The following is a 25,308-nucleotide window of genomic DNA, read 5'->3' on the forward strand; positions in this document are numbered from 1 at the left end:
TCTGTGGCGGGCTTCTTTAGAAACCAAAGTACCTCCACTGAGTGATGCCTCCCTTCCTTCAACCACAGATAGTGGGTGAAAAAATGTGATGGAACAACTTGCTTTTTGATTGACCTCGGCTTTTTACCTGATAATCATTTAAGGAACATCCTCCATCCCCATGCGGGAGACTGTTTCTTGGAAATACATTCTCTTCTTCATATTTGTACTCCAACTGACTGGGGGCGCAGAGGTCTGGGGGGTGTAGGGGGCGGGAGGAGGTGGGGAGGAGTAGGGAGGAGGCATTTCTGGGCAGAGGCAGGTGGGCCTATAAGTGGGCAGGAGGCGATGCTTGTTCTGTTTGGATCTGCGCCACCTCTTTAGGTGGCGCAGATCCAAGTAGACCCATTGGGGCCGCTGCAACTCTCCCTGGGGTAAGGGGAAAACTTTCCCCTTGCCTCGGGCCAAGCCTCAGCCAGCCCCAAACTTACATTGGATGCAACGCAGGCCCATCAGCCTGCCTGTTCCAGTGCACGTTAGCCCAGCACTCCGTACTGTTTGCAGTGTATAAATGGCTATTTTGTTCCATATGAGAACTACATGCACCTCCCAGTTCCTGGAGGCCTCAAGAAGAGTATCAACGATTAAATGCCCATCTTCTGAATACTCTGCAGGGAAGCATCCAACAGTATAAAACCAGGAGGCTGCCAAGGACCCTTGCTGGACCCTGCCATTCCCACATAACTCATGGTGCCCATAGGACCCTGCAACACTGTGGGAGTGAGGTTGTTGGTTTAGTGACCCTCTGGCAGCCAGAGGAAGGGACAAGTGCATGGATGGCCTGTCCAAGGAACACGCGTGCCCAGCCAATCATGTCACCCTCACCTGGAGATCTTGGCACAGAGAGCTCCTACAGCCGCAGAGACGTCACACGTGGAATGTGGAAGGGATAGGTCTCCTCTGATCCAGTAGAACTAGGCACAGAAGGGGCAAAATGAGAGAGAGAGAGAGAGAGAGAGAGAGAGAGAGAGAGAGAGAGAGAGAGAAGTCAAGCTATCTCCTTCAGGAACAGGTGTCAACTTTCACCACTCAGGAGAGCTGTTTCCTCTTTCTTTCCAGGGTTGTGGGCTCTGCGGCTAAACTAGACTTACTCATTGGGTGAGATCACACACTTATACATGAAAGCACAAAGCACATGCGACAAGAGGTCCTGTGGCAGAATGTCAGAACGAGCATGAACACTAACAGGCCTGGTTATTCATTTTAGGGTACAGCAAGAAACAGAAAAATGACACGAGCTGCAAGAATTTATTTTCCATTACTGTTTCACTTGATTCTCTCTCAGGGTTTTTTGTATTTTTGTATTTGAATTATCTAATTTTGTTGGGAGAAGCCTAGAAAAGGTGTTTTTTTGTTTGTTTGTTTTTTAGCAAACTGATATATTGTAAGCATAAATTACATCATGCATTTGGCACTCATTTAACAGAAGAGCATCAAAATTGCCCCTTTGGATCAGAGCAGGCAGGATCCATCCAGTCCCAATCAGGGTCAACCAAAGACCTGCCAGCACCTGCCAGTGGTGGCAGGCCAAAGGCTGCCTCCCTTACCTGATCAGGTTGCCTCCTGACCTCTGCTCCTCCCACTCTCTGGATTGGAAAAGAAAGAGAGGGACCAAGTGGAGGTGAAAGTGTGGAGGGCTAGAGTGTTGGAGCCAGACTCTCCTCTCTTCCTCCTCATTTCCTCTTCCACTCCTTCCCCCTTCTCTTTTCCAAGCCAGGAGGAACAGAGACTGGTGCATCAGCAGACAGAGGAGGGCGGCATCTGAACCACTGATTCAGAAGTCAGAGGTCTCAGTCTCACCCTGGAGAGAAGCCACCATTGCCATTTACCACGCAACTTACATCAATCGGTGCCTGATGGGACGGAAGTGCTTGGCGATCTTCATGGCAAAGATGATGCTGGGGATGAGGAGGAAGGTGCAGCCCCCGAGGCTGAACCAGAAGGCGTTCTGGAAAAAGCACAGAGACATCCATCTGACCAGGGCTGCTTTCCACTGAGAGACTTCAACATGACTAGCAAAAGGCAGCTGTCAGGGATGGCTCATGTGTCACAAAGACCCCTGGGGGTGCACAGACACAAGGTGCCTTTCTCCCACAAAAGAGCTCTGCAAGGGAGAGCAGGGCCACACAAGGTTGGGGTAGAGGACAGGTTGGCCTTCAATGAATTAACTTTCCAAAGCCCACAAGAAATAAGCAAATATCATTTCTTTCTGTGGGAGGAAGCAAAAGGAATCCCACTGGGGTGGGGACTAAACCTGCCCCCATGGCCCCGGTCTTTGAGGCTCGTCGTCCTCCCATCCACACAGTTCTCACCCAGGTCCTCTTTCCTGGCCACACTATAAAGATAAGGAAAGCGAATGGAAACCTCTTCCTCTTCCTGGTGTTTCAGGAAACCAACTGGGTATTCCCAAAGGGCATGTGGGTATTCCCACATGGCTCTGACTGGCTTTGCATCCCACCACCGTCTGAGGCAAGGCTGACAGGTACTTGAAACAAGGCGTTCCAGGCTGTGGAACTCCCTCCCGTGGGAAACACTCTTGGCCGCACAGCCTCCCCACTGGAGTCCTCTGAAAAGCACCGCCGCCACTGCCACCATGTGAGGTGCTCAAGCACACTTAACCCATGCACTTTTGCACATGGGTTGAGTGTGCTTGAGCACCTCACATGGTGGCAGTGGCACTTTTCAAAAGACTCCAGAAGGGAGGCTCTGCCTCACCTGCCTCCCCACCCACCACACGTCCCTGTTCTGTGCATACGTTTCTGGGAGTCAGGTCCCCTAAACACAATGGAACTTACTTCTGAGTAGGCATTCCTAGGATTGTGCTGTAAACGTGGTGTACAGAAGCCCTTCCATTTGTCTGCCCTGTCAATCAGTTTTATGGGATGACCAAAAATTCTAGAACGACCAGAGGAAAAAATTCTCTCTGTCCACAATTCAGGATGTTATCAGCCTCCATCCACGCCTGTTGTCTTTTTCTGAACTAAAAGTGTCCACTGACCATTCTCCACTCCTCCCCCACACTGTCTCTTCCACTCAGCACCTCTCTTCCCTTTCCAGTCCTGACCCTGGAAGGAGGAAGAGGGGGGAAGGTGAGTGGGGAGACAGAGATGAGTTCCCCCCTTCAAATCTGCTACCCAGCATCTGCCATCAGCACCTTTGCAGACAGACTGGCCTCTCTAAGGGCATCGTGACAGCAGATGATCTATTTTAAAGCCTGTTACGCTTTTCCCAGAAAAAGATAAGTCACATGGACACATCCCTGATCCAAGCAGCTTACAGCCTAAATTCTACTGTGGGGGAGGGGACAGGGATTACTGCGAGCCTCCGCTGTCACCTGGCTTTGCTCAGTCTGTAGGTGAGGCATGAAAGGAGGGTCCAGGGATTTGAAGGGGGAGTGCAGCATCACGGAGATGTTCTGGGAAGACTGAGGCCTGAGAAGCAGCTGGGGGAATGGACAGAACTGTTGGAGGAAGTGGAGGGCAAGGCTCTGCGGAGTTTGAAAGCGTCCCAAGGAATTCCTGAAACAGTCAACTCTCCCTTTCAGAGGAGCAGCAGAGGCTGTTTGCAGAACGGGTGTCTGGAGCACCTGGGGGCTCAGACCTGGGAAGTTGGCACAGATAGAAACACTACCGTGAATTAGCAAAGGGTGTTGGGCGTTAGCAGCCCAGCGCACCACATCTCCCTTTGGGGGGGGCGTCATTTAGTTGCGCAGCTGGGGGGTGTCACTGGGATGCTGTAACCCTAGACGGCACACTGTGCGGGGCAGAAATACCACCTCTGTTGTGGTGATCAAGTTGCCGTGGTCCTGCCCCCTTGCCCACAGCTGAGTTAATTGGAGCACGGCTGCCCGCTTCTTCTGCTTTGGAAAAAGTGGCCGGCCTTACTCTGAGTAGTGCACAACCACACCAAGAATGACTGCGGGGACAGGCAGGAGAACCTCCCCCGCCAATCTTGGCACAGGCACACGCTGCTTGGAGCAAGGTCAGCCACTTCTTCCAAAGCAGAAGCAGCAGGCAGCCTCTCTCCAAGTGGATTGGCTACTTCTGGGATGGACGGGGCAGCACGTCGACCAGTATGTCCCAGGGTGGCATGCTGGTCAGCTGTGCAGCTTAAGTCACTCCCAGGAGAGTGTGCAGAGGACCGCAGTGTCAATAAGACTGCAGTTTCGGGTTGAGCTCTAGCTCCATTTAATTTGAATTCTGTTCCTGCTACATCTATATGTGATACTTAAATTGCAGCAGGAGGTCTGGCCTAGAGGGTAGAGCCTCCGTTTGCCTGAAGATAACATCCGCAGGTTGCCAGTTCGAGGCCACTGGCACCGTGAATGGTGAGACCTTGAAGCAGCTGACAAGCCAAGCCGAGTTATTCCACCTGCTCTTTGGTGTGAGCGAAGAAGCGTCTTGGCTGCCCTCCATGTGAGAGATGAAGGAGTTGCTTGTCAGCTTGCATGGGAGGAAACTGGAGGCCAGAATGTGATACCAGATCAGAAAGATCCATCTGAAATGTTGTGGTTCTTGAAAGATAGAACCTTTCTTCAATTGTAAAAATCCCTACGGGGATTTAGAACAGCCTGCCTTTGAAAACTGCCTTGAATAAAGCCTGAGGAGAAATCTGATGACCAAGAAAGGCGGTATATAAATACCTGTATTAGTATTATTAAATTGGACAAGAGTATGGCTGCTCGTGAAAAATTTGGATTATTTTTTATCTATTATGAATACTTTGTCTTTATTGATTAGTTTGACTGGCTTCAGTTTGAAACTGAATGTGTCTGCAATCAAGTGCCACGGAGCCAAAAAAACTGAGTTAGAAATCTTTCTTCTTGTTGGGTTAGAGGCATATTCTCTTTGGATTAGCAGATGAAACCCTAGATAAATTGTGTCTGGCGATTCTGCTGCTGCTGGTGGTGATCACTGATGTGTTTTGTGGGACAAAGGAGTGGTGTAGCTAGAGGGGGTGCAAAGCACTAAGTTTTGCAGGGAGCCTCACTGTGGCGTGCAGGCAGTCCCCTTCCTTCAGAGCCCTTCTGGGCAGGGGAAGCAAAGCGGACGCATATGCCTTCATTTTTGTCCCACTGCCTGGAATGACTCCAAAGGGGAGAAGCCCCTTGCACACTGCAGTGAGGCTCCCTGCAAATCTTAGTGCTTTGCACCCCCCTCTAGCTATGCCACTGTGCCAAAGCATATAATTTCTGTCCTTTGAAAACTGAATAAAAACTGAGTGGGGGGAGAGTTTCTTAAAATCAATTTGGAAATGCATATCCTATAGCAAGCAAAGCACAAGCGGCTGGTGTGACTTTGGGAAGGAGAGGCTTGCCCGGGAGCGCTCACCCAGGGATCGGCAATACGGTCACACAGAATCACCCGGCCGTTGTCCATAGCAGTGGAGAAAGGCTGGCAGGAAGCAATGTCCTCAGTTAGCTGGAAGAGAAAGGAGAAGGGCCTCTTAGTACACGAATGCTGGTGAAGCACAAGATGGGGCCAGGGACACCACCAGGGACAGAAGACAGGTGGGGAGAATTCCTATCACCCTTGAAGCCTCTGCCACTCCTCTGGACTGAGCAAGCAAGAACTCCAAATGACCCCATTTTCCAGAGCTTCACTCTTTGCCACGGTGTGTGCCTGGCTGGCTGTTTGCATTCTGAGAAACTGCCTTGAATGTCATTTTCATGACTGAAAGGCAGGATTATCCTCTGCTAATTGAGTAAGAGGTACTTTTTCAAGTGGATGCTCCTCTTTTTTTTTAGCAGGGGGAGAGTAACTGGCCCACCTCACCCCAGCAGTGTCTGTTTTAGTGGCTGTCTGCTGGTGTTGCATCTTTTTAGATTGTGAGCCCTTTTGGGAGCCATTTAGTTTATCTGATTTTTTCTGTAAACCGCTTTGTGAACTTTTAGTTGAAAAGCGGTATATAAATACTGTTATTAATAATAATAATAATAATATCAATTCCACACTTTGGTCTCTGGCTTCATCTCCTCTGCAGACTCCCACAATCCCCAATGGCCTCCAGGTTCCTTCAGCAAAGTCTTTTCTGCCTCATCTGTCTGGCCCCTTTGGTGACCTTCCCCTCTGCCTGCCCTGAGCTGCAGTTCCTTCCAGGGCTTCCTGCCCTCTCACTTTCCACGCTGGATATGAAAGAGAAGTGGGGCTGACAAGGGAGGGCAGAGAGGAGGAGGAGAGTGGTGGGTTAAAGCGTCCCTTTCAATAAAACTGGAAGTCCCACATTTCTGACAAAACTGTGCAAGGAACACAGTCAGGGGATTTTTTAAATAGTGCACAGGAGGCAGACCCGTTGGGTGGCGTTCCCGGCCATGCTGCCCCTGCCAATCTGCCAAGGCGCCTGCCTCAGTCAGCCTCATGGAAGGGCTGGGCAAGGCAATTATTTTTTTAAAGCACAATGGAACTGATCTGTTGGTGAGCTAATTTAATTAAAAGCCTGAGCTGCAAACCAGGACCTTCCCCGTTCGAACGCTGCCACTGCCGCTGACTCACTAGGTGGTCCTAGGCAAGCCACTCTCTGTCAGCCTCAGTCTTCCCAACCATCAAAGGGGGATAATAATGTTTACTTAGATTACAACTGAGGTTCTCAAACTGGGACGTCGCAACTGAGGACCTCAGCCTCTGGCCCCCAAAGGGGCGGGGGGAAGGGGGAAGGTAGTGGTGCAATCCACAGGATCATGCCGCCACTGGGCTGTTTTTAAGCTTACCTGTATACCTCCCTGGGGTGCTGGGAGCTCTGCAGAGCCCTCTGCAGGGCTCCCCATGGCTTGTAAACAGTTTAAAAAGTGATCACGACCCACTTATGGTTTTGCAATTGCAACACAGAACTGGGTCGCAATCGCATTTTTTACTGCTTACAAGCTGTGTGGGCTCTCCGCACCCCAGGGAGGCTGGAAGGGACTCAAGTAAGCTTGAAAAACAGCCCCTGTGTCCTTGGTGGTAGCGTAAAACTGGCGATCATGTTGCTGTCATTTCCCACCCTCGCAAACAACTGCAGTGGTTCTCAGACTCTGGGAGACTTTGAACCACTGGGTTACAGGTTTTTTGTTTAAGGACAGCATCCGTCACTTTGCACACTCAGACAGTGCTCTACAAATGATAGGTCTTATTAACTGATCACAGGTCATCTCCTCCTCTACTTCCCCTTCTGATGCACAGGATAAAGCCCATTCTGTGCAGTGCCTTGCATTCCACTGGCACCAACAGATGCTGTTTGGAAGCCAGCACTTACCACTCTCCTCAGCCAATTCAAGTACTGAGAGATGTACCCCACTTCTTTCTGTACAAAGCAATCCAGCTCCTATGGGAAAAAAGAAGAGGCCGGCTGAAGGGCAACTCTGCCTTTCCAAGAAAGTAATTAAAATCCCCACCTCTCTCCATCCTGCTGGCTGGGTGTCCCCCATGCAATGCAACATCTGATAGACCAGGGGTGTCGAAAGTTTTTGGCAGGAGAGCCACATCAGCTCTCTGACACTATGTCGGGGCCAGGGAAAAAAAGAATTAATTTACATTTAAAATTCAAATAAATTTACATAAGTTTACATAAATGAATAGATTAAAGATGAACTTATATGAATGAATGAATGAAGGTCTTGCAATAGCTCAAGGCCTATAAAAGGCCTTACACAAAGCAAGGCTGGCCTTTCCTATGCTGCCACTATTGCATCACAGATGTGAAACAGCAAGCAGTGGAGGGAGCCCTCGTCCCACAGCTCACATGAGAGGTCAAACAGTCGCCCTCACGCTGAGAGCAGTTGTGTTGGGCCAGTGCAGGCTCCAACAAATCTCCGGAGGGCCAGAGGCTCATTGGAGACTGGGGGCTCCCTGAGGGCTGCATTGAGAGGCCTCAAGGGCCGCAAGTGGCCCCAGGGCTGGGTTTGGGCACCCCAGTGCTAGACAAAAGATGGTTCCCCTGACTGGGCACATGCAACGAGACAGTGCCCAGGAGAACCAGATTGTGTGAAGCAGGCAGAAGAAGCCCTCTAGAAACAGAGGAGGCAACTGAACAGCTCGCTCGCTGCACTCTAAACATGGGTGCACAGTTCTGTCCTGGGGCAAGGTCTAAAAACTGTTTCTTTGGGTTTTCAACTTTGTCTTGCCCTCAGTTATGTCTGTAGGTACCCAGAATAATCCCAGCCACTTTCTCTACTCACTTGTCTCAGGATCTTCTGCGTCTGTATGGGAAGAACTGTCTCTACAAGGCCAACTCGCGCCTCGGTGCTGTTTATTCGAGCCTGGTGGGGAACCAGAAGAGGAAGAAGACGGTTAGAGACTGGAGTTTTGCTGATAGATGATAAGATTTGGAGGGCTGGAACCAAGCGAAAGTGACAAAGACTCCAGGGCTTTTGACAGATGTGTCAACCTCATGTCAAGGTCCCCCTTCTCCTCCCTTGAAGAACAGTGAAAGAAACATGTGCTGGGACGTCACCACACTGTGTCCTGCCTTGCTCCCACTCCAGTGAGGGAGGGCAATGTATGATGCAATGAGAGCAATTCTGGAATTTGGTTACATTACTGGGAGAGGACAGGGAGTTTTGAGATGGCGGCCAAACTGCAAACCCCGCTGTGTCCAGTCCGGGCCTCAGAGGCCATTTGTGTCATTGTGAACAGAAGGGGGAGGGGTCTGCAGGAGGAGGAAGTGCCCTATCCAGGGTCTCTTTCTGCAGCTTCTCCGGGGCTACAGACCAGTCACAGGTCCACTGTAGAGTCCGCAGCTCGGTGGAAGAGTGTCTGATATGTTTGCAGAAGATCCCAGAGTCAACGCACGGCATTGCCACACAGGCACTGCTGGCCCATCTGTGGCAGCTTCCAAGGGGTCTGAGGGAGCGGTGCATTTGGGGTGCCTTTCGCCTCGAACCCGCTGCTGCACCTCCCTCCACTCTGCCTCCAGTGCAAGCTACAATTACCTGCTTCCTGCTCATTAGAGCACAAAGTAGATCATTCCCCTCCTTTCTGTGCTCCTTGGGTGCTGCTGGGAAGCCCAGAAGTGTTTCATTTACAGGGACATCACATTTGCTACACACAAGGAGCACAGAAAGCAGGGTTGTTTTTTGTGGTTTTTGTATTCCAGAGGTTCTTTCCCCAGGAGCATTGACTTGTCCGTGTTTGAACCCCTCTGCAGGAGGAAGTCACTTGTCAAGCAGCCTTTATAAAAACTAAATGGACGTTTTCCTGTTCACACTTGCAAGACCTCTCCCTTAATATCCTGGGATCTCTCTCTGCCTATCTGCCCACCTCCACCTGTCTCCTCCACCTGTCCATACTATCCTCCTCTTCCTTTCTGATTCAGGGAGTGAAGAAGTAAAATATCCATCCATCAAAAATGAGAGAGGGAATGTGCTGGGGTGGAGCAGATAGCAGCCCCACAGAGAGATGCCAGGTATGGAATAAACTGCATTAAGAATACCTGAAAGCCTGGTGCCAGGGTCGATAAGAACTGGACACTTTCTTTCAGCTTTGCCTGCGAGAAAATGAAGAGAGAACCACACCTGACAGACCACTCTCCACAGGCACAGGGGGACAATCTCCTCTCCCCTCCCCTCCCCTCCACGCAGGGACTTCCAGAAATGTCTCTTCCACCTGAGGCCGCCTTGACAGTTTGCGATTTGGGTCTCTGCACACACAGTACTCAGGGGTTTTTGGTAATTTAAGGGTCTGCCGTGCACCTGGTGCAGCCAAAGGCATAACGTCAAGATTGAGGCTGTCAAGCAACACACTGCTTGAGGCAATATCTCAAGGAATTTTTTTAGGGCAGGTGTGGGAGAGGGGAAGAGAACCTTCTCAGGCCCAACATCCGAGGAATTTCAAAGGATGCTGAAGGAGCTTCGAATAATTATATGCCTCCAAGGATTTCCACACATCCTGTGTTTTTATTTGACACTTTGGCACATGACAGGCCCTCAGTAACAAGGACTGAGGGCCTTTCACTAGACTTGTGAAAGTTAAAACAGACCTCAAGTAAGTCAACAATCACCCAATGAATATTCACCTAAAGGGAAATCTGAAGCAAATGTAAAGGTTCCCTCAGGTGATGGGTCTGAGGTCCTCCACAGAAGCAGCCTTTGCTCCTTTAGCAGTTCTGCCAGGGGCTCTACCATATCCCTGCCTCATATCCTCAAAACGCAGGAAATCCATAGCTGCAGCACAGAGTGGTTCTCTGCTGTGACACTTTACTCACCACCAGGCCTTCAATGGCAAGGACTGTTGTCCTCTGAATTTCTCGGAGCTTCTGGGCTTCACCAGCCAGTTGATCTGACAGACTTCTGTCACTCTGCAAGGAACACCAAAACCACAGTTGGCTGCGAAACCAGGGAGGAATTGAAGATTGAGGGTCCACATGCATAGACATAATAATAACTAGGTATTTATATACCGCCTTTCTGGTCATTGGATTACTCCTCTGACTTTATTCAAGGCGGTTTACATAGGCAGGCGTTTCTAAATCCCTCAAGGGGATTTTTACAATCATAGAGGTTCTCTCTTTCAAGAAGCAACAACATTTCAGAATGGATCTTCCTGGTTTTGGTCTCACTTCTGGCCTCCAGTTCTCCCACGCAGGCTGACAAGCAGCTCCATCTCTCACATGGAGGGCAGGCAAGACGCTTCTTGCTCACACCCAGAGCAGGTGGAATCACTCAGCTGGGCTTGTCAGTTGCTTCAAGGTCTGGCCATTCTCAGCCGTTCAGGGAGCTGCCGGTGTCCTCGAACTGGCGATCTTCTGATGTTACCTTCGGGCTAACGGAGGCTCTACCCTCTAGACCAGACCTCCTGCCTCATAAGCACTCATGCGCATAAGCACTTATGACATAAGCACTCATGCGCCTGCCTGCCTCAAAAGCCACTGAGATTTGTGAACACTTTTTTTGAGTGCTCATCCAACCTCAGGGGCATTGCACACCCTTGGCTACAAATCCCTGAGAGTTCTGCTTGTTTCTATAGAAGAGCTAAAGAGCCTGGAGGCTCAAAAATGGCTGGTGGGAGTCAGGAAGCAACCCACTGTTGAAGAAGGCGCCACAACATGCCGTGTGAGCAATCCCTCCCACTTGCTATCATTGGAGCCATTCAGGGCAGCAACAGCCCTCTGGCTCTCCTCCCAGTACTACCCAGTGAGAAGCTCACTGGCTTTTCCTACCTGAACCTTGATCAATGTCTCCAGGTTCTCAGCCAAGCCTTTAACATCTGTCTTCACCACAGGATTGCGTATCTAGAGAACAAACAAGCAGCAGGGCTTAGTGTTTCCACAGCATCATTGTTCAGGGCCCAAAGCTCTTCACATACATTTAAGCCAGTAGTCTCTACAACAGCCTTGTAAGGTGGTTCTGTGTTATTCCTGTATTGCTGATGGCAGAGGCCAGTCTCAGAGAGAGCAGACCACCTAAGGCCACCTAAGGAAGTTCAGAGTAGAGACTCCTGGCCATTTCCACACATGTATGAAAAGAGTTGTGTGAATGGGTCCTGGTTATAAGCAACTGCAAGAGGGTGTGGCAGAGGAGTGTGCTTTCCACCTCTGCGGTGGTCCTTCCCATCCATTGTCTCACCTCTGCCAGGAAGTCGGCGTACTCGATCAGGTCAATCCCACTGTCCCGGAAGGTGTCCAGGTCTCGCTTCCCCTCTGCGTTCAACAGAGTGACGTCTTCAAAGCGGATGTTAAAACTGCCAAGCTGCTTCTGGAACTCTGCAGTGTACTGGAGCAAAAGGCAGAAGAGGAGGGTCACTCCTGAACACGGCTTCAAGAACAGGAATACCCAAAGATTCCCTTGCAGAGCCAAGACATGGTTGCCTTGAGCAGTGGTGGAAGGCTCTCCCTGATTAGAGACTCTCATGCAGCAGCCAGGGAGGCTGTAGCAGGGGCCTGTCCTGGGTGGCCTACAGGTCCCTTCAAACACCAGCTGTGATTCTAAAATATAAATTACTCCTGCTCCACACAGACATCAAATATAGCGATAATGGAAGGAGTGACGCTCTGTCTCAAAATCTGCCTCACACTTGCTCTTTGGGTTGCTGCTGTTTTTTGGGTCTTTGTTTTAATGTGATATTTACAGACCACTCCTATCCTTGCGGCACACTGGTGTATCTCCACACACAACAGCACAAGAACAGCCCTGCCTGCGTCAAAGTCCGCAGACAGACATGCTAGGGACATCAATTCAGCTTGGAGCAGAAGAACTAGCAGCCCTTCCCTTTGCCCAGACTTGCAGCCAGCTCAGAACCCTGCTTTGGGTTTTCAAAAAAGTGAAGGAAAGAACCTTCATGACAAGCAAAATTTGAGCCTGAACCTCCTGGGAGTTGCCCCACTGGACCTGAAATTACATTTAGAGATTGCGCAAAGATTACACTAAAATCAGACCCTGTGGTCAGAGCTCATCAACCGCAGGTGCTTACATGAGAAACGGCCAACCCCTTTTTCTCCCTTCATGTGCAAAAAAGTTACCGTTTAGTCCGACAGAAACAGTGTTATGTATTTTTAATGTTGTAAAGAAAATTCTCTCTCTCTCTTTTTTTTTTACACTGAACAAAAATTCCAATTCTGGGACCCACCCAAATCAGTCTGCTGTTGCACAACTTGAAGCAAGTGGCGTAACAGTTGCAACCTCCTGGCGATTGGGACAATCTGCAGAATGCATCTCAATAACAGAGTTCGGGTAAAATATACATTCAACGCTAGACCGCCCCCCCCCCCAGCCTATAGCACCAAACCTGCTTTTTGACTCCACTTTAGGGTAGGAGGCTCTGACGCTGCTGTGCCAGCCAGCCACTCATTTCTTTGCCTCAGCTGTGTCTGGCTTAGTTGTTGCGCAGCAGAGAGAATAAAGGATGGCCTGGGTAAGCAGGCAGGTGGGCAGAGACAGGCTGCAAGGCAACTCTCCCACAACAGGGAGCCCTGGAGGCTGCTGATCACATGGAGGCTGTCTGGAGTTCCTGCCTGAGCCAGAGCAGCGTGAGCTGGAGATGAAGAGCTGCAGAATCTGCCGAAGACACTCCTCACCTGGGCCACACTGAGGTGGTCATTGAGGCTGTAACTGTCTTCAAGCTCCAGTACTTCCCAGAGGCCTGCACCATTCTTGCATTGCCTGGAACAAGAAGACGAGGCATCAAGTCTGTCTTCCATCACCCTGCACTGTCCCAGAGCACTCTTGGTGTGCTCTAGAGCTCTACTCATTCACTCAAGTTCCAAGCTGTTGGGCACAAAACCGTTTAAAAATACAGGTGCCTCCTTCAGGTGCCACACAGAAAAAAAGACAAGAAGGAAGAAGAAAGTCAGAGGTGTCGAATCTGCCTCTTTGCTGTTGCCAGCCCACCGGAGTCCCCACAAGCCACAACTGCCCCCCCCTCCAAGGAACACCGCAGCTGAAGTCAGCCTCCTGTGCTGGCTTCTTCCTCAGCTATGTCACATTTGTTCTTCCAAATCCAAAATACTGCCTTGTGAAACATCAGAACACTGGGCAGACTGGAGTTGCTCAGAGATGCCTTCATTTCTGCTCCCTGAGATCTAAGCAGTCCAATCCTAACTGACTTTCCAGCACCAATGCAGCTGCAGTACAGTTCTAAAATAAGGAAACAAATGTTCCCTTACCTTGAGGCGGCCTCTGTGGGTGCCCCCCATGGGATACAGCGTGCACCCCATTGGCACCACTGCATCAGCGCTGGAAAGTTACTTAGGAATGGACTGAAAATCTTGTCCTTGCATTTGAGGAACTGCTTAGGTAGGAAGGAAACTCAGAATCAGGGCATCTCTCCTGAGCAGCAAGATACTCACTGGTATGCAGTCGTGATGTTCAGATTCTTCTTCAGGCCAAGGAGCTGGGAGAGGTTCATGGAAGGAGGGAGATTGCCGGGGGTGTCGATGAACTAGAAATGCAAAAAGAAGCAAGGCACCAGTTCAGTCTGATTCATACAGTGCAGGGAGGACTCCTGCCCGAAGAAATTCCTTTCCAGTCCGGACAGCTCAGAGAAAACCTGGCTATGTTGGCCCAAGAGCACAGCTGGAGGAAAATGAGACAGGAGAACAGGCAGCAAGGTCAGATCCAGAAAAGACTCGCGTCAAATAATTCACTGAGCAGGCACACTAGAGCTTGCACCAGGATCCTCACAGACAAACACTTGGGCCAACACTTGAGAATTGCCAGACCAGCAATATGAGGTCACAGTGAACCTTGAGAGTCCAGCAAGAGAGGAGCCCCCCTCCAACCCTGGCCAGGGCTTGGGGAGCCCCACAAACACTAATACATAACAAATGGAATGTTACAACATACCCCAGATCAACGTAAATGGCACCTTAGAATGCTACCCCAGGTACCTTGACTAGAAGTGGGTTTGATAGGACTTACTCCCAGGTAACTTGCCTGTGGTTTTAATGTAACATGACCACATACCATCTCACAGGCAGCCTTTCGAAAGACTGATGGCCTATTTGCCTAGGGCAGTGTTGGTGAACCTGTGGCACGCCATTGTGGTTGGCCATTTCTGCCTTATCTGTAAGAACATCACACAAAACTAATTTTTATATTATCTTAAAGGTAAACCACAGAATTGCTTCTCCAATCCTATTGGAAAAGAAGTGCCTGCACAATTTCACATAGCTGTGAGCATGAAATACAGCATGGTGCAGTCATCCAACCAGCCCTATTAGAATTGATGAGACTTACTCCCAGGACAGAGTGGCTGGGATTACAGCCTTGGAGCCTGCTCCTGTGCATGCCTACTCAGAAGTAAGCCTCATTAGAGTCAATGAGGCTTACTCCTAGGAAAGAGTGTCTGGGATTGCAGCCTTAGACCCCACTTCTGTGGGTGGGGCTTTAAAAAAATTTTTTTTCTTGTTTGAGAAAATGAGCATCGGTAAGATCTTGCAGCCACCCCTTCCCTGCCAATATTTCCTTACCCAGCATGTAATTAGTCTGTGGAACTCTTTGCCACAGGAAGCAGTGATGGCAACTTGCCTAGATGCCTTTAAGAAGGGATTGGACAAATTTCTAGAGGAAAAGTTCATTATGGGTTACTGGTAGATAAAAGATGTTAATGTATGAGTTGTTTTTTCTAAACTAAAACCTCAGTATTCAGGTTAAATTGCTGTGTTGGCACTTTGGGATAAATAAGTGGGTTTTGGGTTGCAGTTTGGGCACTAAAAGGTCTCTAAAAGGTTCACCATCACTGGCCTAGGGGAACCCATGTGCCCCTAGGCAAATTTCTCAGTTTTCCTCCTACTGAGCCTGACACTTTTTCTCATTCAAGGTCCGTTGAAAAAGTGCCAAAAGCAGCACCAAAGTGCTGTAGGACAAGTCCCAGAAAGCCACTCTCCCAGCCCCCTTTGACCACTCCCTAGCCTGTTTTATGGAATGAAATCTGCCTCCACCAGCTCAGAAATCTGCTCCACCTCTTGGCTGCCAGATCACTGGGCAGGGGAACACACACTTCAGGGCTGGTTCCCAGCACAGCCCTGACCTGGCTTTGATAGAGATCTCAGTGGTGCCTCCTGCCAGGGGTGCAGGGGCCACGCACAGGTGCCTGTCTTCCTCCACTGTACCTCATCTGCATATTTTCCAACGCCAACTCACTGCATTTTTCCATGAACCGTCGTGAGTCATTGTCAGGCAAAACTCTACAAGGTGCCATAATGTATAAGCAGAGCTCCTCTGTAGGAACAGCAGATTGCCAAATGAAGGAAGTTTGTGGAAATATGAAAACGTTCTTGGTAAATGCCTAAATACACAACAATGGAGCTTGACAGAGGGCATGGCCAAATGGAACATGTGAGGCCTTGTGGGGTGATTCAGCCTGGCAGGGAGTTGCCCCACAAATCACAGTAGCCAAGCCAAATGGCCAGGAAATGCAGAGTGGTGTAGGGACTCTGACTTTGTCACTCTAAATGTGAGTCCAAGTTCCACTGAACTGAGATCACCATGAGACTGCACCTTCTTCCAGACCAATTCTAGCTGCCAGGACTCAAGAGGAAACCAGTGAATGGGACCTCCTGGGACCAGGCTGAATTGGTGGGTGGCAGGGTAGTCCCCCACCCATGAGCAAGCAAAGGGTAGGTGGGAGTGGTTTTTTCTCTTCTCTCCTCCAAGGGTGGGAGGGAAGGAACTGTGCCTAGCATCCAGTTTGGTCAGCTGGGGGAGAATTGTACGGGGGGGCGACATGGGGGGGGGGAGAAGGTCCAGTCCTGTAAAGGAAGGAATTCCAAAGTCTTGGTGCCCCCACTGAGAAAGCCTGTCTCTTGCCTCTGCTTGCGGGATCTCCAGAACTGATCTTGAAACGTGGGCAAGGCCATACATGAAAAGGCAGTTCTGGAGGCAGCTTGGTCCTAGGCTGTTTAGGGCTTTAATATAAAACCAGCACTTTTAATCATGTTCAGAACAAATAGGGAACCAATGCATCTGTGGAGCATCACTCACTGAAAGACCACTGAAGAGGTCCCGGGTTCAAAATCTGGCAGCATCTGCTGGGAGGGCTGGAAAAGACTCACCTGCAATCCCAAAAAGTCCTGCTGCCAGCCAGTGTCAAGCATTCTGAGCCAGATGGACCAAGGCCCTGGCACTGCAAAAGACAGCTTCTGATGTTCCCCATTGGTGAGCTTTTGTACTTTTCCAGGTGCAAAGGACGCTCTGATTTCAGCAGCAGCCTGGCTCATTTTCCAGCAGGTGCAAAGTGGCCCTCTCTCTCTCTCTCTCTCTCTCCCCCCCCCCCCAACTTGAGTTTTGAGAAACTCACCCTGCTGCCTGCCCCCTCCCTCCTCTGCCCACAGTGCAGTAGGCTGGAAAGGAGACTGCCACTTCTGCACTAAATGGAGATCAAGTGTTAATTGTTATTTGATGCGATTTAATTAATTCACTGGCGAGGTCTCTCTGTGCCTGTTGTGCCTGAGGGTGAATGAATGAAAGAGGCCAAAGGGAGAGAGTCTAATTGATTCAGTCCTGCACAGTGTGGCAGACAATGTATCCTGGACAACACACAGAGAAAGGCAAAGCAGAGAGAGGCTGGGCTGCTGGGCAAAGACCCGCTCAATGGAAATGGGGATCCTGAGTCACTGGGAAGGCCAACATGGGGTTCCGGGGGGGGGGGATTGGCAACTGCCTAACCTCCAGCTCCACATTCCTATTATTTGGGTAAACATGGTTTTGGGGACACTAATATGCCAGGATAACGCAGACCAGCAATCTCAATGTGTGCTCCGAGGAGCCCTGGAGCTCCCTGAGACATCTTCAGGGCTTCCACCAGCACACTGTAAATTGCCACCATCTCACCCCATCCCAGTCTGCACTGGGGTTCTAGGGTTCCCCAAGACTCTACGCCTGTGCCAGAGAGACTCCCTGAGACTCCATTTAGGAGTGTAAAGGGCTCCAGAGACCGAAAGGTTTGAGAACTGCTGCAGTAGACCTGCCTGGCAGTCCCACTACTCCTCCCCCCAGTTTGGTCCCAGCTGTGAAAATGCAGCACTCTGGATTCATTCATGAGGAGAGTTGAACTCTTATTCTCCCCCACCACCATGATTCCAAACAAACAGGTGTCTGCATACAAAAATAAATGCTTGAGACATGAGATCATCAGACAGGCCTTTGCAGAGAGAACTGAGGAGGGGAGGAAGACCAAACAGACACTGACAGGAGAAGGCAGGACCTCCCTCCCATTATGAAGAAGAGTGAGATGATCACCTAAGGGGGGGGCAGATTTGGGGTGCCATTAAGAGCAGCAGAATGATTGGAACCAAGAAAGACCAGCAAGCTTCTGCAACAGCCCTGCCAAAACAAGCAGAAGTGGATTTTGGATGTAGTGCTGGGAGGGGAGCTCAGCTCTGTCCCCTCTGTGTCATTTCAGCCCAATCTGAATCACTCCAAAGTTTGCTGTGAGCCCTACAGGAGGACAAAAAGCCAGGCACAGCAGATGCACCTGTCTGCTCTAAACTGCAAAGCTAAGAGAAGCTTTAAGGAGTATGGGACTAAGACTGGGAAATACCGGGGGGGGGGGGGGATGTGCTAACCTCCCTCCCTGGCACCTCTTTCCTGAGGAAAGCGGCAGACCCCATGCAGCTGCTTTGCAGTGATTTTCTCCTCTCCTGAACACCTTGATCAGGGACCACCTCCGTTAGGCCTGAGTGGCCCAGGCTGGACCAAATCATAGGGCAGAACTGTCTGCCTGCGATTCCTGGACCTTTCTCAGTTTTCCCACCTGTGCGCACTCACCGTGTAGATTTCCTGGTTGGCCCAATGCTTGCACACCAACGTCTGGACATTTCCCCCAACCAAGAAGGTGCCAAAGACCAAGAGCATCAGCAGCCAGGAGAAGAGGAAGCTGAGGCCTACACCACTGAACCCAGGAGGAAAGGAGCACGTCAGAGGAGAGGCCTGATCCCCAACTCCCTTTGCACCTCCCTCCCCACCTGAGACAGAAAGAGGTGAGGGCAGGGGATGAGCCCCCTGGACTGCCTGCTCAACTCCAGGACATGCATGTCCCCACAGTTGACTGGCCACCTGTACTCCCTCCCTGCCAGTATCAGTGAGGACTCCCAATGGGGCTCCCTCCTGAGCTTCCAAGGAACGGTCTCTGGAATCGGCTGTGAGGCCCCAATGGCTTTCCTGGATTCAGGCACACGAGGAGGTCTTACGCCATGAGTAACTTGGCTCCAGCTTCTCCCCTGCTTTCGTAGTCGCTCGGATCCTCCCGCACAGCCAGCCCGTAGGCACCAAAGGAGAGTCCCAAGATGTTGCACATGACAATCAGCAGGACGACAGTACAGGCAATGACAGCTGCAATCCACCTGAGGGGGCATGAAGGGGGGTGGGGGGAACATTAGCCAGGCCTGGGGCAGCTCAGGAGACACACCAGAGCACTGAGTGCAGCTGGCACTGAGCTTTCGAGGCACGTGGGGTCTCTCCCAAGGCCAGCTCAGAAGGTGGTAGCAGGCCAGTCCAGGTGCCTGAGGAAGGTATGAAATGCTGCCCCCACTTACCTGGGGGTGCACAGCCTCTGCTGTTCCCACTCCCTGATTGGAAAAGAAAAAGAGGGTGGAGGAGAAGAGGATGTGAGGAGGAGAGGAGAGTGGTGGGCTAGACTTTCCAGGCTGTCCAGTCCATCAGCCTCCTCTCCTCCTCACATGCTCTTCCACTCTATCCCCACCTTACTTTTCTAATCCAAGGAGAGGCTTTGACAGTGTAGCCCTCCCCCACTCTCCTCTCCTGCCTGCTTCTTCTTCCTCTCCACCTCCACTGGAGGGGAAGCAAGTGAGGAGATGGAGGTGGGCTCCCCCAGCCAATCTACTGCCTGAAAGCGAGTCAGCCTCATGGGTGGGCCTTGAGTGCTGGGCTGGGATTCTGGTTCAAACACCCATGCAATCATGAAGCTCACTGGAAGCGAAGGCGTTAGTAACTCTCTCCTGTCCTAACCTACTTCACAGAACTGTTGCCGTCATAAAAGAGGGGGTGCGAAGCAATCAGTGGACAATCTCCCTGGGCGATGTAAACTGAGTAATCATACAGTGGGCCTTCGGTATCTGCAGGGGATCTGTTCCAGGCTCCCCCCCCCCCCGGCAGATACCAAGTTCCATGGATAAGTGAATCTGCAGGGGGGGTGGCATCAAAGCAACTCCCTGGGACCCACACCTGGCCCTCCGGAGGTTGCACGAGGCTCCCAGCCTCCTCAGAACACCTCCCGAACATGATCAGAAGCCTCTGGAGGCCCTCTGAAGCCCTCCAGCCACAGGCTCCACATCCGTGGATATTGAAATCCACAAGTGCTGAGAGCAGGCGTAATCAAAAAATGAGACACTTCCTCCTACCTGTATCTCTCGTAGTGCTTCACCTCCTTGAAGTAAGGGTAGCTGAGGTCCTCTGCCTTCAGCAGAGCGCTATGCATGGATCGGGTGCGATCCAAGATTGGGAAGCTGTCAGCAATGGACTGAACCCTCTTTGCGGTCTTCTCAATTTCCTTCTTTAGGTCTGGAAGACAAATGCTGAGCTGGCACAGGGAGTGGGGTGAAGTTATGGCCTTGGAGGCAGGATGACCAGATGTCATAGCCGCAGAAGTGGACAAGGCACCCCAAAATGTAGGCCATCCAAAAAAAAGGTAGGACAGGACAAAATAAGAAATAAAAACACTTGTACATTGATTTCACGTGGTTAATTTAAACGCTCTATTTATTATTAAATTTAAAACTATATTACTTATAATTTATTAATTACAAGAAGTCTATGTGCTGCCTGCAGGGGCTGCTTGCAGGGGAAAGGAGGACATAAAAGTTCTTTTCTAGGACACGAGGCTAAAAAGAGGACATGTCCTGGAAAAAGAGGGCATCTTATCACCCTGCTTGTAGGCCACACATTACACATTACTCCGGTGGCTACTGCAACCAGGGCCCTCTGTCACAGGGTGGGGCAAGTCCCTTTCCCTTTAAGATGGTTTAGGTTGGGTGTTGGTTAACCAGGCGTAGGGTATTAATAACTTAAAGAATAAAACCTGGGCTTGGGTGCCTGAAAACAGAGAGCGGGGGGAAGGGAGCTTACAGCTATTATATTGGAAGCAATACTGAGACTTGTAAGATGGTAGTTTTAACCTCTTTTTAGGTAAGATCTTTCTTGTTTTTAAAGCTATTGTGTTGCATGTAGATATGTTTTTATGGAGCAATTGAAGCTCCCTTAAGCTTTAATAAAAATCTTTCATATAAAACATTGGGTGCAGTGATTGACCAGGGACATGTATGATGGGACCTGGGGCTTGGAATGAGCAAAAATAAATAAGCATTGCTCTTGGGGGTTGTGGAAGGTGGTGTAGGCAGTGGAGGGTTGAGTCCTGGCTGGTTTGGGGGTCTCCCTTGGTCCTTCCCTACCCCAGGGGTGATGTTTGTTACACCCTCCTTTGAGAGTTCCCGGGCTGGGTCCTGCCACTAAAAATGTGTTTGGGGTGAGGCTGTGATAATACCGGAGTTGTTAAGTCCTCCACTTTACGCAGCCCAAGAGTGGCCCTGGAAGGGTCTGACTCACCTCGAATGACCTCAGCCATCTTCAGCACAGCAAGTTCTGGGATGGAGTTGAAACTGCTGTTGGCCTAGGAGTGCAGAACCAACATTTGCACATTGCATCCCCACATGGGTCCAAGTGAAAGAAGGTGCAGGGGTCCCTTCTCTCCCACCCACGTGCCTCGATTGTTCCTTACCCGGCGAATCATTTCTGAGAAGTTGGCCTTGGGGAGCCCATGTAAGGCCTTCATAACTCTTTCTACGGAAGGTCCCTGAGGGAAGAAATCAGAAACCAGTATGAGGAGCTGGAAACAACCAAAAAAATGTATGTGCATTTGCATTAATGAACAAAGGGTCAGTTATTTCCCCCCATACCCAGGGACAGATCAGAGCTTCCCAGCACTTGCCACTCTCTTGATCGCAGATAATACATATATCTATAACCAAATTTGCAATTTTATGTATAAACTGCTGCTAAAATTCATGTGAAGTGGGACTGTTGCCCAAATTGCATCCAGCAATCAGTCACTGTCAAGTAAGGGTCACCCTTACTCTTCAAGATTGTCCTGAAGTCTTCCACAGCCAGCATTAATTTCCAGGTGATGGCCAAAAGCCAGCCTGGAATTTCAACAGGGCCTCCTTGGCGTGATGATGTCATGCCATGGACAAAAAAAATCTCCAGAAATAGTAGAAGTCCTTGTTGTGTGACTTGACAGCTTGTTTCTTATGAAGTGATTCTGCAAAGCCTGGGCAGTGGGGGCTCTTCCACCACCTCCTTCCTGGCCAGTGTTCTTGGAGGAGCCATAAATGGAAAGGAAATGTGACCGCTTTAATACAGCCAAGGAAGGACAAAAATGAAAGTGCAACGTGACAAGTCTAAAACCTTCTTCTTTCTTAGGAAAACTTTGGCCCAATCCTATTGGGTCTCTGCACCAGCAGAGCACATCCTCTTCCTGGGAAGACTAACACAAATGTGCAGAAAAGCATGTTGTGACAGCACACTATCCAGGCCCACTGGCAGGAAGGTTAACTGGCACAGCAAAGGACACTTGCCAGAACAGGTTACGAGATCAAGGAAGGGTGATGAGACTCAAGACCAGGGGTGCTCACACTTTTTTGGCTCGAGAGCTACTTTGAAACCCAGTAAGGCCCGGAGATCTACCAGGGGGGAAGGAAGCGTCTGACAGACACCCCCTTTAATGTATGGAGCCCCTGCTGGAGTCTAGTCAGTTTTGTCAGTTGTGTTGCTGCATGCCTGAAGAGCAGCTAAAGTGTCAGTTTCAGTGTCAGTTTAGTGTCAGCTAAATATGTCAGTTTCCTCTAGTCGCTAGACGAAACTGACATATTAACAGTTTGGAGAGACAGGGCTCCGCGATCTAATCATGTTGCCTCGCGATCTACCGGTAGATCGCGATCCACCTATTGAGCACCCCTGCTCAAGACCAATATGTGTAACAGTAGAGTTTATGATTGGAATAACTGGGTTCAAGAGGATGTTTCACTGTTTGCATGTTTTAGAGGACTGAAGATGACTGAAGGAGACAGAGATTATGTTAGGAAAGATATAGCAGCAATACATAGGGTGGAAATGACTGTTCTTGTTGAAAAATATTGATTGGATCATGGCAAGGAAGGGAACAACAGTGACTAACATGACTAGGATCAACTTCTCAGCAAACAATTTCCATTTGATATTTGTATCAATGAAGCAATACGATGGTGTTTCTTTCATAAGTCACACTAGAAATATACCAAATGTGAGCGGGGAAGGCTTTAGAAGAAGACCTCTAGCCACTAGAGAGCAGCCAGCCACTTGGCGAACTTACTTTCCGATAGTCAGCGCCCAGGTCCAAATTCTGAGCAACGCTTAAGGCACTATCACAATGGGTGCAGTGGGGGTCTTCCAGAAGTGTGATGATGCTTTGCTTCCGGTCCTTCAGAGTGGATTGCAGCTTGTCCTGGTACTGGGTTAGTGCCTGGACAGTCTCTTTGACAGTCTGCAAATGGTACAGCGAGTTCTGCAGGTCTTAAAAAGAGAGACCACACTGGTTTCCGTACCCTCTTCTCAAGCACTCCAGCGAACTCACCCTCAGCTACATGAATGAATTCCCAAGGGCTGTAATTTTCAATGGATGGGAATAATGACTGCACTACAATTCCAGGAACTAGCCAGCAGCCCCTGGAATCCTGACAAATGTTCCAGACCTCCTGGCAAAAGCAAGAGATACTAACCATGGGGCACAGGAGAAAGGGACTAGGGGTTTTAATATAGCCAAAAGTGGCACAAGCAGTGGTGTAGCCAGTGGGCGTGCAAAGCAGGGAGTCTTTCAGGGAGCCTCACTACAGTGTGCAAGCAGCCCCTCCCCTTCGGAGCCATTCCAGGCGGTGGGAGCAAAACGGAGACATACCTTGTGCTCGGTCCTTCAGGGCAGTCATGACAGAGTAGACAGTCTCTTTGAGAAGGAAGTGAATTGTGCTGCCAATGCTCCAGCTGACATCTGCAAAGCACAGAATCAGCACCCGTCAGACACTCCAGGAGGATCCAGGCCAGGATGAGAGTGTTGCCTCAGGCAGCAGATGGGGGAGGGGTGCTCACCTCCACCTGTCTGTTCACCCCACTGCTCTTCCTCCCACTCTCCAGATTGGAAAAGGAAGAGGGGAAGAAAAAATGTGAAGAAGAGAGTGGTGGGCTAGAGAGTCACCGCTACTCTAGTCCAACACTCTTCTCCCTTCTGCCTTGTCTTTGTTTTCTGTCCTTAGGCAGAAGCTGGCACATCACCAGGGAATGGAAGGCAGAATTTGAGAAGCAACATTGGCTAAATGGGGAGAACAGTCAGGTGTCCCAAGATACCTGTTTCCCAAGCAAGTAGCAACTATTAGCCCTACCTGAGTCATCCAGGGCCATTTCACACATTACACAGAAGTAAACTCAGGTCTGCCCCCAGCGTACAATCCGGAGGAGGAAACTGCCCAGTGTCTGCAAATGTGTGTTTGTTGCACTTCCACATTATATTTTGCAGCTGCAAACTTAAAATACTTGCAGTGTGTACCTAAAAAAGACTATGTGTGAGGGGACCCCAAAACAAAAGGGACAACAGGAAAGGAAGGCCACTCACTGGTCAGATCACGGAGGATTTGCTGTTTGGGAATGGTGAACTCTTCCATGGTCAGCTGAACTCCCTATGAAAGAAAGAGGAGTGCAATCACTGTTATTATTATTTCTCATATCACAGCTGTCAGTTCTTTAGCTGAACTTGGCATTAATTACTAGTTGGGCCCCATCCAGGGGCCAAGGATACCATAATGTATTTGCAAATTGTTGTTGGCAACCTTCAGTCTCAAAAGACTATGGTATCACGCTCTGAATGGTGGTTCTGGAACAGCGTCTAGTGTGGATGGCGAAGTTGGAGTGTCCTCTCCAGTGCACGAAGCCTGGGTAAAGAAGGTATGAAGGATAGACTGTTTCCCATGCAGCAAATCCCCCCTCTCCACGTCGCTGGAATGGTCCAATGGAAAGGCAGAGGCCAATACGGTTGGTTCCAGCGGCGTCGCAGGAGTTGCCAGAACGTGACTGTGTACAGTCGCGAACTGCCTCAGGGACTCCGGCTCCTGATTTTGCCTCACATAATGTCTGCCAAACCAAGCAGGGTGGTTTTGAATTTGACCAATAGTAATTTTGCCAGTGTTCAGATGCTTTAAATGTGATTCCAGTGTTTTTGGAACTGCACCCAATGTGCCAATCACCACTGGGTTGACCACTGCTAGTTTGTGCCATAATCTTTGGATTTCAATTTTTAGATCCTGATATTGACTGAATTTTTCTTATTTTTTTTCATCAATCCTACTATCGCCTGGTATTGCTATGTTGAAGATGGTCACTTTATTTTTTTTCTATTACTGCAATGTCTGGTGTATTGTGAGTCATAAGAACATAAGAACAGCCCTACTGGATCAGGCCACAGGCCCATCTAGTCCAGCTTCCTGTATCTCACAGCGGCCCACCAAATGCCCCGGGGAGCACACCAGATAACAAGAGACCTCATCCTGGTGCCCTCCCCTGCATCTGGCATTCTGACATAACCCATTTCTAAAATCAAGAGGTTGCGCATACACATCATGGCTTGTACCCCATAATGGATTTTTCCTCCAGAAACTTGTCCAATCCCCTTTTAAAGGCATCTAGGCTAGACGCCAGCACCACATCCTGTGGCAAGGAGTTCCACAGACCAACCACACGCTGAGTAAAGAAATATTTTCTTTTGTCTGTCCTAACCCGCCCAACACTCAATTTTAGTGGATGTCCCCTGGTTCTGGTATTATGTGAGT

At 49.9% G+C, this 25,308-nt stretch overlaps 1 protein-coding gene across 1 annotated transcript in view; it reads right to left on the reverse strand.

Moving 5' to 3' along the window:
• Window positions 1-889: 889 nt before the first annotated feature.
• Window positions 890-25,308, reverse strand: part of PROM2 (prominin 2) — a 51,054-nt gene continuing 26,635 nt past the window's right edge. Inside the window, exons 7-25 of the mRNA XM_066639622.1 lie at window positions 24,099-24,162; window positions 23,391-23,480; window positions 22,809-23,008; window positions 21,180-21,254; window positions 21,008-21,071; window positions 19,807-19,966; window positions 18,637-18,789; window positions 18,215-18,338; window positions 13,795-13,886; window positions 13,024-13,108; window positions 11,576-11,722; window positions 11,170-11,241; window positions 10,216-10,308; window positions 9,445-9,498; window positions 8,192-8,272; window positions 7,270-7,338; window positions 5,370-5,459; window positions 1,881-1,987; window positions 890-953 (exon numbers count right to left, since the gene is read on the reverse strand). Of these exons, the coding sequence (XP_066495719.1) occupies window positions 890-953; window positions 1,881-1,987; window positions 5,370-5,459; window positions 7,270-7,338; window positions 8,192-8,272; window positions 9,445-9,498; window positions 10,216-10,308; window positions 11,170-11,241; window positions 11,576-11,722; window positions 13,024-13,108; window positions 13,795-13,886; window positions 18,215-18,338; window positions 18,637-18,789; window positions 19,807-19,966; window positions 21,008-21,071; window positions 21,180-21,254; window positions 22,809-23,008; window positions 23,391-23,480; window positions 24,099-24,162 (1,884 nt within the window). The remainder of the gene's footprint in view (window positions 954-1,880; window positions 1,988-5,369; window positions 5,460-7,269; window positions 7,339-8,191; window positions 8,273-9,444; window positions 9,499-10,215; window positions 10,309-11,169; window positions 11,242-11,575; window positions 11,723-13,023; window positions 13,109-13,794; window positions 13,887-18,214; window positions 18,339-18,636; window positions 18,790-19,806; window positions 19,967-21,007; window positions 21,072-21,179; window positions 21,255-22,808; window positions 23,009-23,390; window positions 23,481-24,098; window positions 24,163-25,308) is intronic.

Source organism: Tiliqua scincoides, chromosome 11 (genome assembly GCF_035046505.1).
Source record: "Tiliqua scincoides isolate rTilSci1 chromosome 11, rTilSci1.hap2, whole genome shotgun sequence".
NCBI lineage: Eukaryota > Metazoa > Chordata > Lepidosauria > Squamata > Scincidae > Tiliqua > Tiliqua scincoides.